The sequence below is a fragment of the Pristis pectinata genome, chromosome 3 (genome assembly GCF_009764475.1).
Source record: "Pristis pectinata isolate sPriPec2 chromosome 3, sPriPec2.1.pri, whole genome shotgun sequence".
Lineage (NCBI taxonomy): Eukaryota > Metazoa > Chordata > Chondrichthyes > Rhinopristiformes > Pristidae > Pristis > Pristis pectinata.
This window is the reverse complement of record NC_067407.1, coordinates 127,993,093-128,007,591: the sequence shown is the minus strand read 5'-3', so window position 1 is coordinate 128,007,591 and position 14,499 is coordinate 127,993,093. Positions and strand designations below refer to the sequence as shown.

Below are 14,499 nucleotides of genomic sequence, written 5' to 3'. Positions count from 1 at the left end.
TGTACATGAGATTAATAAATGTATCTCATAATATATAGATGTATCAACTTGGCTCAGCCATTTGCATTTTCCCCATTTCTCATGACATAGAAGGTCATTCGATGCATCGAGTTTAAGGTATCTTTATTATTCACATGTACATCGAAACACACAGTGAAATGCATCTTTTGCGTAGAGTGTTCTGGGGACAGCCCGCAAGTGTCGCCACGCTTCCGGTGCCAACATACATACCCACAGCTCCTAACCTGTATGTCTTTGGAATGTGGGAGGAAACTGGGAGCACCCAGAGGAAACCCACGCAGACATGGGGAGAACGTACAAACTCCTTACAGACAGTTGGGGGAATTGAACTCAGGTCACTGGCGCTGTTATAGTGTTACACTAGCCGCTACACTACAATGCCAGCTTTCAGAGCAATCCCATTCCCCCCACTTGTTTCCCTGTCATCTATTATCTGTTATATAACCATCAGTCCCCCGCCCCCACCTGATTTTCCTACCACTCACCTGTATCAGGGATAATCTATAATAACCAATTAAACTAACAATCCCTATGTCTTTGGGATATAGGAGGAAATGAGAGCAGTTGGAGGTAACACATGCAGTCACAGGGAGAACATACAAACTCCACACAGACTGCACCGAAGATCAGAATTGAACTTTGGTCACTGGAGGTGCGAGGCTTTGGCACTATCCCATCTGTAGGCATCTGGGAACTTTTGCATCAGCTGACTCTTCAACTTTTCAGGCTGCAAGGCTGTGGGGTCACACATGGTCCCAGTATTAGGTGGCACCCCTGGCTCTGGGAGGCAGGCTTTTCTCCACTCAGTAAGATGGAGTTTCCAAAGGATCCCAGAGTCCCAATACTCTCCACCTGCGTCTCTGAGTCAAATCCAGAGAGCTCCCAGGTGAATTCAAAGACTACCATGCATTTTATCACATGATCAAAATACTTCATGCATAGCTAAGCGTGTGAAGCTCTGCCAATCCTGGTTAAAGATCCCACGGCAATTTTGAAATGCAACAACTTCTCCCAGTGAATATTCCCGGCTCAAAACAGACTTATCCGGATAAATGTTCAGTTGCTGTTTGTTGGTGCTGCCTTGCACAGATAGGCTGCCATGTTCAACATCATGGACCAGCAACTGTAGTTCAAGGGCATTGCACTGAGGATTCAACACAGCACTTCAGGAACACAAGTCTCTCCTGACTGTAAAAGAGCTGTACAATCATGAGGCTAACAGTGCAGGAGGTTTCAAAACAGCAAGTCATTACGGATGGATGCAAGTCATTATAGGAAAAGCACATTTTGCTTTACTGCAGGATGGCTTTGTCGAGATAACGGCAATAACATGTGAATGAATGAGAAGAAAGTAATGATTCACATGGAAAGTGAATTGTGGAGCAGGAACAAGTTGCCGAAAGCTGGCCTTGTGGAGGATATGTGAGAGCCTTGATAAGCCCCTGCATCATTTTCACAATTAATCTGCTTATGGAAAACCTTATTGCCCTAATATCATCCAAAAAAAATGAAATGATCTAATTTCCTTGAATTTTAAAGATTACTTCCTGGGATGGATATTGGAACCTGTCCAATCAAGCTGTTATCCAGTTTGGTGACGCTATAGGAAAGAAATGTCCATTGTGGATTATTCCTCAGGACTAAGTTGATGCTTAAAATTAAGCTTATTCCAAACTGTATTAATCCTTTGAGAATACTGAACCTGGGCTTGAGAAACCATCAAGGTGAAGGAAAATCATTGGGAGCTGGGATGAATAACAAAGAGCCACTTTCAAAGGGGAACTAGATCATTTCAGCTGCATTTTATTAATAAAGCAAATCTCGTAGCTAAATTGGGAACAAAAGTCTTCACTTGCTGTTAGATACACTGCTTAAACTATTATTCCATGACCTTTTCCCTCACTGTATTTATAGCCTGGGTTCCCATGTCAGGCGCTTCAAGGATGGGGTGGGAGGTGGGGATGGAACTACAATGGACATCCATTCCAAAGTGACTCTCATGTCTACAAGTGTTTCAAAGAGGCAACACTGTAGGCGTGGGATGTGGATGGCACAACACTTCCAGTTGTCTACGTGTGGTATTCATGCATGGCTAGGGAATAAGGGGAAAGAAAATAACTGGCATTTCCATAGTACCTTTCACTTCCCTCTCAATATCCCACAGCACCCTACAGCCAACAAAATACTTTTGCAGTGGGACTAATGTTGTGATGTTGGCAAGGAGACAGGCAGTACATGGTACCAGCAATGCAAGAACGATCATGCTGTTTTACTGTCGAATGAGGGATAAATATTGTCCAGCGTTCCTGGGATAACTTTCCCCTTCTTTAAAGCAATACCCCAAGACTCTCCACTTAACACTTCAGTCAAATGTCAGCAGCTACAACATTGCAGCAATGTGCCAGCATGCATGGCACCGGAGCATCAGCCTAGATCGTGGTAGTCAAGTCTCTAGAATGGGACTTGAACCTACAAGAGTGATGAGGCAAGTCTGCTGCCATTGAGCCATGCCTGGGACAAACATGATTTGCTCATCCAATAGTCATTACAGTTGAGCATATCAGTGGCTCAATGCAAATGTGATTATAACTCTCTCCTATATTAGTGATATCAGTAATATAATTAAACACATTAATAACTACTTTTCAATAGCAGGCAGAGGAATGTGTGTTCTTATATTGCCAAAAGTCACACTTTTGACTACATCATTCAGCAAAGAGAATGAGATGGGGGAATAAACCACAAGGGATCTCCCAGGCCAACAAGGTTCCGTGAATCACATCAGCGGTCCCTACCGTTTCCACAGGACAGGATTGCCGGACTGCTGGGCAGAGAGCCATGGCTGTGTGAGGGTGGTGAAGGACTCTCTAGAGATGTGCTCTTTCGCAGTTTCCGGCATGCCAACACCAGCAGGTCTTTGCATTGCTTATGGCAATTGACACCACAGTCTGTCAAACAAGGAAGTAAAAGTGAGACAGTGCGATTGATGCTAGCCCCTCAGTACTCATTCTCAGCATCTCTCAGGACTGAAAGGCTGACATGACAGTTAGTGCTCTGATATTGCCCACCACAATATAACTGCAAATGAATCCACAGCACCAGGGGTAATTAACAGCTAGAGAGCAGCCTCCCACCAATGCAACATGATTTTGTTTTCATAAAATGGATTTTGATCGAGTTGGAAGTTTGAGCTGTGGTTTGGATGGTGGCTACAGGATTTCATTGCATTCATTGTCATCAAAAGGTGTGGACTCCCATGCTACAAGGTTCATGTGATGGGCAAAAAAAAGGGCAGGAAAACCCAGCAGCAAATTGCATCTGATGGACACAGGGCACCGCAATATTTGTCACAGTCCAGCCTGTTTCAAAATGAAATGGAAGTTTGTAACTAGAAGGGAGGAATAGATGGGGAAAGCAGATCTCTGCTGTGAAGAGCAGCTTTACCCAGCTGTAGGGAAAGGATAGTTCTCTCCAGTCTGAGATGCAATGCAAGCTGACCATCACTCTTCCCAGGACACCATGCACAAGCATCAAAGTACAACGAGCCACAAATTTTATTTTGCAATGTAAATGAAGTCAAAAGCCTCAACATTGACCACCTCCAGCACACACAGCCCCCTCCCCACCACCCACCCCCACCACCCACCTCCACCCTCCCCCCCCACCTCCCCAAGCACCAGTGATACCCAAACCCCAGCCCAACCAAGAACTGGTTCGGGATTAGGACTTCTGCCTTCCTTATGGAAGACGCAGGGTTTATATCCTGGTAATAAAGTCATGGAGTCATAGAGTTATATAGTAAGGATACAGGCCCTTCGGCCCAACTTGTCCTCGCAAGCCTCTCTGCTGCTTTAGTGTGCTCACGGCTGAGATCAAAGGGAACCAACAGATGTGGCGACTGGGCATGCAAGTGCACCTGGTGTAGCTGTGGCCTTTTTCTTTTTAAAGTGGGAAGGCCAGCTCAAGGGAGCTCTCCCCCGGCTCCTGACACTGCTGAAGATTTCACATCTCACTCACATTCATCGAAGTCCATTCTGCAGCTCAGCTGGGACATCTGCTGAATGGTGGGAGCTGTGTGCTTGCTGAGAGTTGGTGTGGAGGAGCCCATGTCCAAATCTGGATTTTGGGAAAGGTGTATGTGATCTGCAGAGAGCGATCAACAGCGTGCAGTGATTTCCCCTGCAGCCCCAACCCCCACCCAAACACTTCTGAGACATGGACTACCCACTGCAAAACACTGGAGAGGTACCACTGATGTTGTCTCTGCAAAATCCCCCACATCCATACACTCACTGAGTTGTACAGCACAGAAACAGGCCCTTCAGCCCACCAAGTCCACACAAACCATCAAGTGCCCATTTACACTAATCCTACTTTATTCTCCATACACCAAGGCCTCCCAAATTCTACAACTTCTATACCACTATGGGTAACTTACAGTGGCCAATTAACCCATCAACCAGCACATCTTTGGGATGTGGGAGGAAACCAGAGCACCCAGAGGAAACTCACGCAGTCACAGGGAGAACGTGACAACACCAAAAGTCAGGATCAAACCCAGGCCATGGAGCTGTGAGGCAGCAGCTCTACCAGCTGGAAGGAGAAGCAAACCATTTCCAGCATCCATTCCCATCCCAACATACCAACATCCCCAAGCTCTGATTGTACTCAGTCAGGACCAATGGGTGGTCCACAATGCTCGCCTGTCTGACACCAAGCTTCTCAAACACATGGTCTACTGTGAGCTCTGTGATGGCAGCAGGATTCAGGGATGTTCTCGAAGCCTCCTTGAGGACGTGCAACATCTCCACTGATTCATGGTGGCATCTGGCCCATAACCTCAAAATGGAGGAGCATTTGGGAAGGCACTAAGAACAGCAAGTCCCTTCATCAGGTGCACACAGACATCCAGTGTAGACAGCAGAGGGAGTGCAGCACCTCGCAAAGTACACACCCTCCTACCCTTCCGTGGAAGAATCTGCGGTTCGCACCTCAGAACCCAAAGAAACAGGTCATCCTTGATCCTGAGAGATTGCCCAAGGTGGGGGTGTTGGTGCTGCTTTAACAATTTGTTAACTTGCCTCACATAATATCAGCCCATCCCCTTTACACTCCACAGAGAAAGTTAAAAACTGAACGTGGTTACTGCAGAAATAAATCAGCCCCTTTTGTCCTGTTTTTAGCAGACTATCGATGCTACTGCCTTCTGGGCCCTGCTTTACAAGGCCCCGCTTTACAAGGCCCCAGATCCCTCAGCTGCATATCCCTAAAACTTCCTCTGCCAGCACGAATACAATAGCCATCCAAAAAAAAGAGCGAGTTCTTATTTACCTTTACACTTGTGTCCCTGTTTGATTATACCCCAGAGCTGCAAAGAGAGCAAAAGAATGTTAATGAGTTGGTAGGGAAACCGGAAGGAAGGTGAAGTAATGAAAGAGGAAGGAGCCATGGCCCTGCAGCAGCACAAACAGGATGGAGCTGTTCACAACACCCTTCCTGCCACATGGAGACGGGAGTCATTATTTCAGGCCTGCTGCTGTCCGCTGCACTGCTCCCAACTTCTCTCAGAATGGGGTGACATTTAACTGCAAAGAGTCAATGACTTTTAAAAAAAAATCAAGGGGTTAATTCATCCTGGCAGATGATCCACATCAGGTCGGGAGTGATGGGTCGTGATTAACATCCTAGCTGCTAATTTGTTTCATTGCAGCGGTTTCCATTAACCATGGTTATTGTTTACTTCTCTCTAACGGTGGAGCAAAAGCTTAAGGTGAGGAGGGGTGTGAGGCTGGGACGAAACAAAGCAAAAAGTAGCGTGGGGAGATGCAAGGGCAGATGCAGTGGGTACCCCAGCCGCGGCTAAAAGCACCAGCCTGAATTGGCAGGGTGCACAGGGTCAGAGACCTGCAGAGACAGATCATCTCTGTTGCACAGTTTTATAACATGGCAGGATGTGACAAATGAACTCAATGTGACACAGTGTGTGTGTGGACTGGTGCTCCTCACACATGATTTTTGAAGCAGCTTTTCAACAACGGCAGAGATGAAGGAGGCAGCAGCGAGACGTGTGTAGAAATTTCTTCCCTCAGAGGGTAGTGAATCTCTGGAACTCTCTGCCCCTGAGGGTGGTGGAGACCAGATCATTGTAAGAAGTTCCATCCTGGCCTCCATCACCCTCATTAGATATATTCAAGGTGGAGATAGACAAATATTTGGAAGATCAAGGAATTGAGGGCCATGTAGAACTGGCACAAAGAAGAGTTGAGGCCAGCATAGATCATGATACAGCATAGATCATGATACTGAATGACAGGGCAGGCTTGAGGGCCCTGGTGGCTGACTCCTGCTCCTTTGTTCTTGAAGCCACATCATCCAACATGGACTGTTTAACTCTTGCCCTCTTGCATCACTCACTGGCATTTTATAATCCAAGGCAATCCGTTTCAGTGGAGGAGGGGCATGGTGCAGGAAATTTGAACTAGTGACTAACTTCAGAAAATTCCTGATCTAAATCACATTGATGTGCACAGGAGGGTGCGTCATGAAAACCAGATACTTCTCGATTGCAAACCCGAGAGGAAACAACACCATCAGGCCTCTCCCACAGAGCACTGGGATTTCACTCATTGTAGCATTGGCAGATATTAGCTTTATGGTCAGTAGTTCAATACCAGGCTTTGGGACACCTGCTCAGTTCTTAATTCAGAATATGGTAGCTAGACAGTTAATAATTAGAGATTATTCCAGTCACATGGTCTTGGGTGCTAAAGCCTTTTGTAATGCTGTACATTATAATTAACCAGGGGTATGTGGGAGGGAATGGTTAGATTGATCTTAGAGTAGGTTAAACGGTCGGCACAACATCGTGGGCCAAAGGGCCTGTACTGTGCTGTAATGTTCTATATTCTAACTCATTGGTAGAACAATCATTATACATAGGAAGAGGAGAACATTTAGTATAAAAATCTCTAGATCTTTTAAATCTCATAATGTTCATTATCTAAATCAATAATTTGATTTGATATTGTGGGATTTCATTTTTATGAAATGTCTCATGGGCTTTATTTATCCCTTCAGTCTGTCCAGGGTACACTGCATCAGAAGTGAGGAAAATCCAAGTGATGAAAAACACAATGATGCTGGGAGGAACTCAGCAGGCCAGGCAGCATCCGTGGAGAAAAGCAGACGGTCAATGTTTCGGGTCAGGACCCTTCTTCAGGACGCCAGAAGGGTCCTGACCCGAAATGTTGACCGCCTGCTTTTCTCCACGGATGCTGCCTGGCCTGCTGAGTTCCTCCAGCATCATTGTGTTTCTCATCTAGATTCCAGCATCTGCAGTCCTTTGTTTCTCTAAAATCCAAGTGATATTTGAGCAGGTCGTTAAGAATTGCCTGGAGCACAGTGCATGAGCCATGGATCAAAGAAGAATATTGTTAAGGTGTTGCTCCAATCCAATACATGAGGAAAGAGGAGGGAAGTGGACCTACCTGGGAGAGGTGTTCTCATACATGGTGTGCTACAACTCCCCAGTTTCCTCCAGGGTTGGGCGCTGCGTCTAGGCACTTAGACATGGTAGGCCTGGGATTTCTCCACACTGATTCTTGCAAAACGTAAGTGTGGATTTATGGTGATTGTTTTAATGTAAAATTTCCGAAGGAAAACTGAAACACGGTGGAGAAAACCATTGCTCAGAGACAATTAGTGCAACACCATCATTTCCAGTGGATGTACTTACAAATCCTGCACAGTGCTCACAGAAGGTGGGTTTGAGGTACGTCATCTCTTGAAAGTTGTGAATAAAGCCTGGTCCCATTTTGCACTGGAGCTGTGATTTAGCCCTCAGGAAGTAGGCCATCATTTCATCTTTACTGATTCGCCCATCCCTGTCAGAGATAAAGGAAAAACAAAACTGAATCGTCACACAACTGCGATCATGTAAGTAACTTAACCAGGCATGAAACCGACTTGTTCCAACCCAGAGGAGTGTGGGAATGGAGGACCAGTAGGGGACCACTTCTGCCACACCAAGACTCATGTCACATGTCATTTGCAAAAGAGAGAGTTCCAAAGTTCCATCATCCTCTGCAGGGAATCCTGCCTCTAACTTCACTCTGGAAGGCTTGGCCCTAATTCCCATTTTGCGTCTCCCCAACCACCAGAAATAGTTCCCTCCACCTACCCGGTCAGTTTCTCTTAATATCTTGAAAATTTAAAATCAAGTCATCGCTCAGCTTTTTAAACACCCTCTACTGAATCATTCCTCACAATTTATCACTGAACAATAAGGTTTCACTACGTTAGATTATATTGCTCTCTCTCCAAGGCCTGCATATACTTCCTAAGATTATAGATTCATACAGCACAGAAACAGGCCATTCAGCCCATCATGTGCATGCTGACCAGTGGGCACCCATCTATAGTAATTCCATTTTACAGCATTTGCCCCAGGTGTCCGTGCCCAGACCTGCTCACAGTACTCCAGAATTTAGAATTACATGTCAACCCTTGCTCTAGGCCTGAATCCATTAGCCTTTGTGAATGGAGAGGGTGCTGAGGCAGATTCAGCAGGATGTTTGCCTGGAAAGAAATATTTCAGTTATGAGGAGAGACTGCATAGGCTGGGTTTATTTTCCTTGGAACAGAGGAAATGGAGGAGGAGGATCTGACTGAGATACATAAAATTATGAGGGGTAAAGATAGTAAGAAACTTCTCCTCTTAACCAAAGCAGAAAATGAAAAGACATTAGCTTAAGGTAAGGGACAAGAGATTTACAGTAGATTTCAGGAAACGTTTTTTCACTCAGAAGGTGGTTGGAATCTGGAACACACTGCCTAAGGAAATGGTGAAGAAAGAGATTTTCACAACATTTAAGAAGTGTCTGGATGAGCATTTAAATCACCATGGACTGACTGCTGGAAAATGGGATTAGTTTAAATGTACTCAGTGTTTGGCTTGGACATGGTGGGCTGAAGGGCGACTCTATTGTGCTGTATTTATGAAGTAGGCCACCAAGGTCTCTTTGGAAATCATTGTTTCCACTTGGAAAGTTCTGTTTTGTGCCTCAAGGTCGAAACTCAATGGACTCACATTTCCTTATATTGTAACCCATGTGCCAGAGTTCTCCCTATGTTCTCAGTCTACTGATATCCCTTGGTTATTTGATGCTACCATCACATTGTTTACAATGCCACCTATTTTTGCATCATCAGCAAACTTGGATAGGTAGCTTTCTAACCCAAAACACCCACAAAAAGCCAAGACTGTTATACCTGACGTCATCAGAATCCGACTCCAGTTTTAACACTGATGGCAGCATGAAGCAGCAGGGACGCTGAGCTTCTGCCACTTTAGTGTTGAACGAGATTGGGGCGAGAAAGAGCTCAAAAAGATTCCCTTAAAAAGGCAATTTTATCAACCCTTTCTCACAACATAAGAACATGGCCTTAAAAAGATTAGCAAATTGGTGGATGGAATTGTTGGTGAAGCCAGATGCTGCCACTCCACATGTGACTAATAAAGATATCTTATCTAAAAAAACCTTCAACCATATTTCTTTTAATGGGATATGAAGTTCAACCCAAGCATGAGATCCAGTAATCAAGTATTTTGCTTCCTGCCAACTGCAGCTGGTAACTCTGATTTACGGCCCCTTAATAATCTCAACAGCAGAAAAATGTAAACGTAGCTCATGAGGCTTAATGGGGCACTGGCTCCATGGGAAAAGACTTTTTCTCTATTTGTTTACAAGCAAAAAGAATGACACATCACATGTGTGTCATGCTGGTAACAGAAATAGCACAAAGTTGTTCTCTCCAAGATTGAATGTCCCAGGGTATTAACAAGCCTGGGGAGGAACAGTGAAGCAATTGCAGTTGTATGAGTCAAAATATTCCAAAGCTCACTTGTGCCAAGAGCTTTAGAAAATTGTAAGTATCACTCTGTTACTTGGGAAAGAAATGTTCAGGTAATTACTTCATCAAATTTGGGGCCTTTACTGAAATCTGTCAGAAGTTGAGTGACTGAACAATCAGTTGGCCAAAGAATCAGGAGGGAAGGGTCACATGTAACTCATCTGGTTGAGATCACCAACATGGTCAATCTGGGAATATCTATGGGTGTTGCCTGTATAGATTTCCAGAAAGCATTAGTTAATATTTTCATAGGATTATTAGCAAAAATGAAAGTGTCTGGGATTAGGCAAAACCTTCCAATTATGGGACGGTAATTGTTTGGGAGGAGGTGTACAGAGAATAGGGATAATGGAATGTTCACTTGATTTGTGGGATGTAACAGATAATGATTCCTCAAGGATCTGGACTGAACCTTCAGTTTAATCCTTCCATGTTAATGACTTGGACTAGAGATCCACATATCTGAATTTGTGAATGACACCAAATTGGGAGCATATGATTATAAAGCAACACAGACAAGGAAACAGGCAGAACTATGGAAGCTGGCATTCATCATCTGTAGAGTGTGAGACCTCTGGATTTGAGAAGGATTAAGCAAAATGGTGAGAGAAGGAGCAAATGGTATCCATGCACTAAAATCCCTAAATGTTAATGCACAGCCACTCAACGTAATCAAATCAGGGATATAGAAAGAAAATGTTGCAACCAGTTGGTCAGGCAGCATGTGTGGAAAGAGAAACAGAATTAACATTTCCGGTCGTTTTCACAGATACTGCCTGCCTGCTGAGTAACAGAGTCACACAGCATGAAAACAGGCCATTTGGCCCACCAGGTCCATGTGGACCAGTGGGGACCCGTCCATGATTAATCCCATCTTCCAGAACTTGGCCCATAGCTTTCTTTGCCTAGGTGATCCAACTGCTCGTCTAGACACTTCTTAAATGCTGGCAGCAACTCTGCTTCCACCACTCTCTCACACAGTTATATTCCAGGTACTCACCACTCTCTGCATTTAAAGGTCCCCCTCAGATCTCCTCTAAATCTCTTACCCTTTACTCTAAAATCTATGTCCTCTAATTTTATCCATCTCTGCTATGGGGAAGTTTCCTGCAGTCTACTCTAGCTACACCCCTCATAATTTTATATACCTCAATCACGTCTGCTCTTAACCTCCTCCGCACCAGGGAAAACAGAATCAGCTTCTCCAGTCTCTCCTCAAGGCTGAAATGCTCCATCCTAGGCAACATCCTGGTGAATCTCCTCTGCAACCTCTCCATCACATCCTTCCTACATCTTGGTGATCAGAACTGCACGCAGTACTCCAGCTCATCAATGTTATATAAAGTTTGAGCGTAACCTCTCATTGTATTCAATGCCCTAAATAATGAAGGACAGTATTCCGTATGTTTTCTTAACCATGCGTGTCCAATATTTTCTGTTTTTATTTCAGATTTCCAGCACCTGCAGTTTCTTTTTTGAGTTTCACAGTCTAAACAGGGGTACTGATTGAAAGCCCTTATCTCAAAGGAACTGGATTGCAAGTTGGAAAGCAGGTTGAGGGAACTCAGCCTTTTCTCCTTGGAGCGACGGAGGATGGGGGACCTTGATAGAGGTATATAAGATGATGAGAGGCATTGATCGGGTGGATAGTCAGAGGCTTTTCCCCAGGGCTGAAATGGTAGCCACAAGAGGACACAGGTTTAAGGTGCTGGGGAGTAGGTACAGAGGAGATGTCAGGGGTAAGTTTTTTACTCAGAGAGTGGTGAGTGCGTGGAATGGACTGCCGGCAATGGTGATAGAGGCGGATACGATAGGGTCTTTTAAGAGACTGTTGGATAGGTACATGGAGCTGAGAAAAATAGAGGGCTATGGGTAAGCCTAGTAATTTCTAGGGTAGGGACATGTTCAGCACAGCTTTGTGGACTGAAGGGCCTGAAATGTGCTGTAGGCTTTTTATGTTTCTAAGTAACAAATTTAGGCCTGACATTAAGAAATGGGCTAGTCCTTTCTCACTCAGTAACTCATACACATTATGAGTTCCTGAGCACAGGCATGGTAGCAAAACAAAAATAGAATCATTGAAGACACAATTAGATTGTTCACTGCCCTAGGTACTATCTGGCAGAATGCAATTTTTTTATTACATTAATAGATTTGGGGTGCTGTTTCTGCCATTCTATTTTTCTGTCAAAGAACACAAGAAAAAAAGCAAATAAACCATAAATTCTACAGAGCAAAAACAATCAATTTGAACCATTACTAAAACAAAAGCTGAAGATTAAAAATCCATGTGTGGCCAGTGCATTTGCGAGAGAATGTACCACCAGTTGTTCTCACCTACATATATTTGATGGCATTGATCTCAAAGGGAGACTGTGTGGGTATGAGTACATCAGTGGTCATTATTCTCACATGTACTGCTGACCAAAAGGTAAATTTCCCTCCTGTCTGCTACTTTCCTATGACAGGTGGCTCAGGATTGAGATACAGTGAGAAACCCTTTGCAAAGGAGCACGTTAGTCAACAGTTAGTCATAGAGTCATTCAGTTGTCTAGCACAGAAACAGGCCCTTCAACCCACTACACCCACACTAACCATTACTATGCTAATCTACCATTACTACACAAATCCCATTCACTTACACGAGGTCCATAACTATCTACATCTAGGAGATTCAAGTTCTTGTCTAGATGCTTCTTAAGTAAAGTTGTAAAGGTGAAGGTCTGTCGGGAGGGAAAGTCCTTCCATTGTGATTATGATTGCATGAAGTTGTCCCCTTGTGAGGATTTTCACACTGTAACAACGAGCAATTTATCTAAGAAAGCAAGCAAAAAGAATGTGGCAATTTTTTATGCACTTACTGGTCTTTGTCCAAAACGCAGAAGGAGTCCAGGAATGGGAAGTTGGCAGTTATGCTTTCAAAGTCTTCTTGGGAGATGTAACCATCATGATCGTGGTCATAGTTCCTAAATACAGACTAAAAACTCTAATGAGCTTTCAGTGGAGACAGAACAAACAAAGCAAAACAATTCCACAGTGATAATGCACCAGATTCTTGGCTGGTGGAATTGACAAAGGCAAGCAAGGTAAGATGAGCCAATACTCAGGAACAAAATGTCCTGTGCAGAGTGCAGTGAAATGTTAGACTGGCATCAGAGAACCTTTGCAGTGAGACATGGTCTCAGCTCTGTGTCAAGGTGCACCACTGCCAACAGTCCTCTGGGAATTCAAAAGAAATTTCCACCCAAGAATAATACAGGAGATCAAGGCTGAAATATCAGATTACACCAGGGCCTTCCCACATAGCGAGGCCCTCAGGTGAAAACAAGAGGTAGTGAAGAGGATGTTGTACCATAGAAGCAGAAAATCAACCATAAAATGAGATAGTCTCCAATTCCTCCCCACGGCACTGCAAGGGGCCGCAGAGGGGAGCCTCTGCCCACTCATTCACAGAATACTGGGAGGCAAAGAAAAAAAAGAGGCCAACAATTTCACAGAAGGGTGGGTTGCAGGAGACTGCTACACAAACCATTTGTTAGAGGAAACTGGTCTGATATTTTCGGGTATTTAGAGAAGCTTTTCATCTTCTCCATATCTGACACACAGATAAACCATACACTCTCTCTCTACAGATGCTCTCTGACCAATTGAGTATTTCCAATGTTTTCTGCTGTTATTGTGGATTTACTGTATTTGCAATGTTTGACTTTTAAATATGGTTGCTAGAAATTGGTTCATGACACCTGGCACAATCTGGCCACATTGCCCTGGAAGTGCCTTGCTTGATGCCCTCCCAATATTGGGTCTGCTGTACCATCACTAAAACCCAACGATTTCCATTCCCATTTCACCTAAATTTGCCTATCAATATATCTGCTGCTCTCTCTTCCACTGTAACCCAACCTGGCCACAACCATATTTGCTATTGTCCAGAGGATCTGTCCTGGGATCCTGAGGGGTCTGGTTAGGGTGGATGTGATGTTTCCTCTTGTGAGATAATCTAGAAGGAGGGATCACCATTTAATAATTAGAGTTCACCCATTCATCAAAATATCCCAGAATTGATGAAGACAAATCCTGGCCAAGATGCATGGATGTTCTCTGGAATCCCCTCCCTCAACATCTGCCTCTTTTCTGTTTCCTCCTTTAAGACATGACCCCATAAACTGAGCTTTTGGTCATCTGTCCTAACGCCTCCTTCTGTGGCTTGACATCCAATTGTAATTAATGCCCATCCCATAAGCGCACTACAGAAACAAAGGTTGTTGTTATCTGGTAAGCTCAGGATCAGGTTTAGAGTTGTGCTATTCTGCTGTGCTCCCCCACCAACCTCACCCTGCAGACACTCAGTCTTTCAGCTTCTGATAAAGATGGGTCAATACCTCCATGTGCATCAGTACCTTCAGAAGCCTGGTAGACTAAATCAGGCCCTAGTGGAAGTAGCAGCCCTGTGAAATAGTCCTCCAGACTTGGAGCAGGATCACTGGTGCTTCATGATAGATTTACCTCAAAAAGGAAAGTTTACTCTTGCACAGCATCGGGCTGTTCAATAGATTACACAAGTGG

The 14,499-nt window shown here is 44.4% G+C and overlaps 1 protein-coding gene across 6 annotated transcripts in view; it reads right to left on the bottom strand.

The window, feature by feature from the left end:
• Positions 1 to 14,499, bottom strand: part of rasgrp3 (RAS guanyl releasing protein 3 (calcium and DAG-regulated)) — a 98,472-nt gene that overhangs the window by 11,653 nt on the left and 72,320 nt on the right. For all 6 annotated transcript variants that reach the window (XR_007956024.1, XM_052012420.1, XM_052012419.1 and 3 more), the window contains exons 12-15: positions 12,795 to 12,910; positions 7,757 to 7,904; positions 5,353 to 5,389; positions 2,817 to 2,969 (exon numbers count right to left, since the gene is read on the bottom strand). Coding sequence is in view for 5 of the 6 variants with exons in the window: in XM_052012420.1 (XP_051868380.1) it covers positions 2,817 to 2,969; positions 5,353 to 5,389; positions 7,757 to 7,904; positions 12,795 to 12,910 (454 nt within the window). In the remaining variant the exon portion in view is untranslated. The remainder of the gene's footprint in view (positions 1 to 2,816; positions 2,970 to 5,352; positions 5,390 to 7,756; positions 7,905 to 12,794; positions 12,911 to 14,499) is intronic.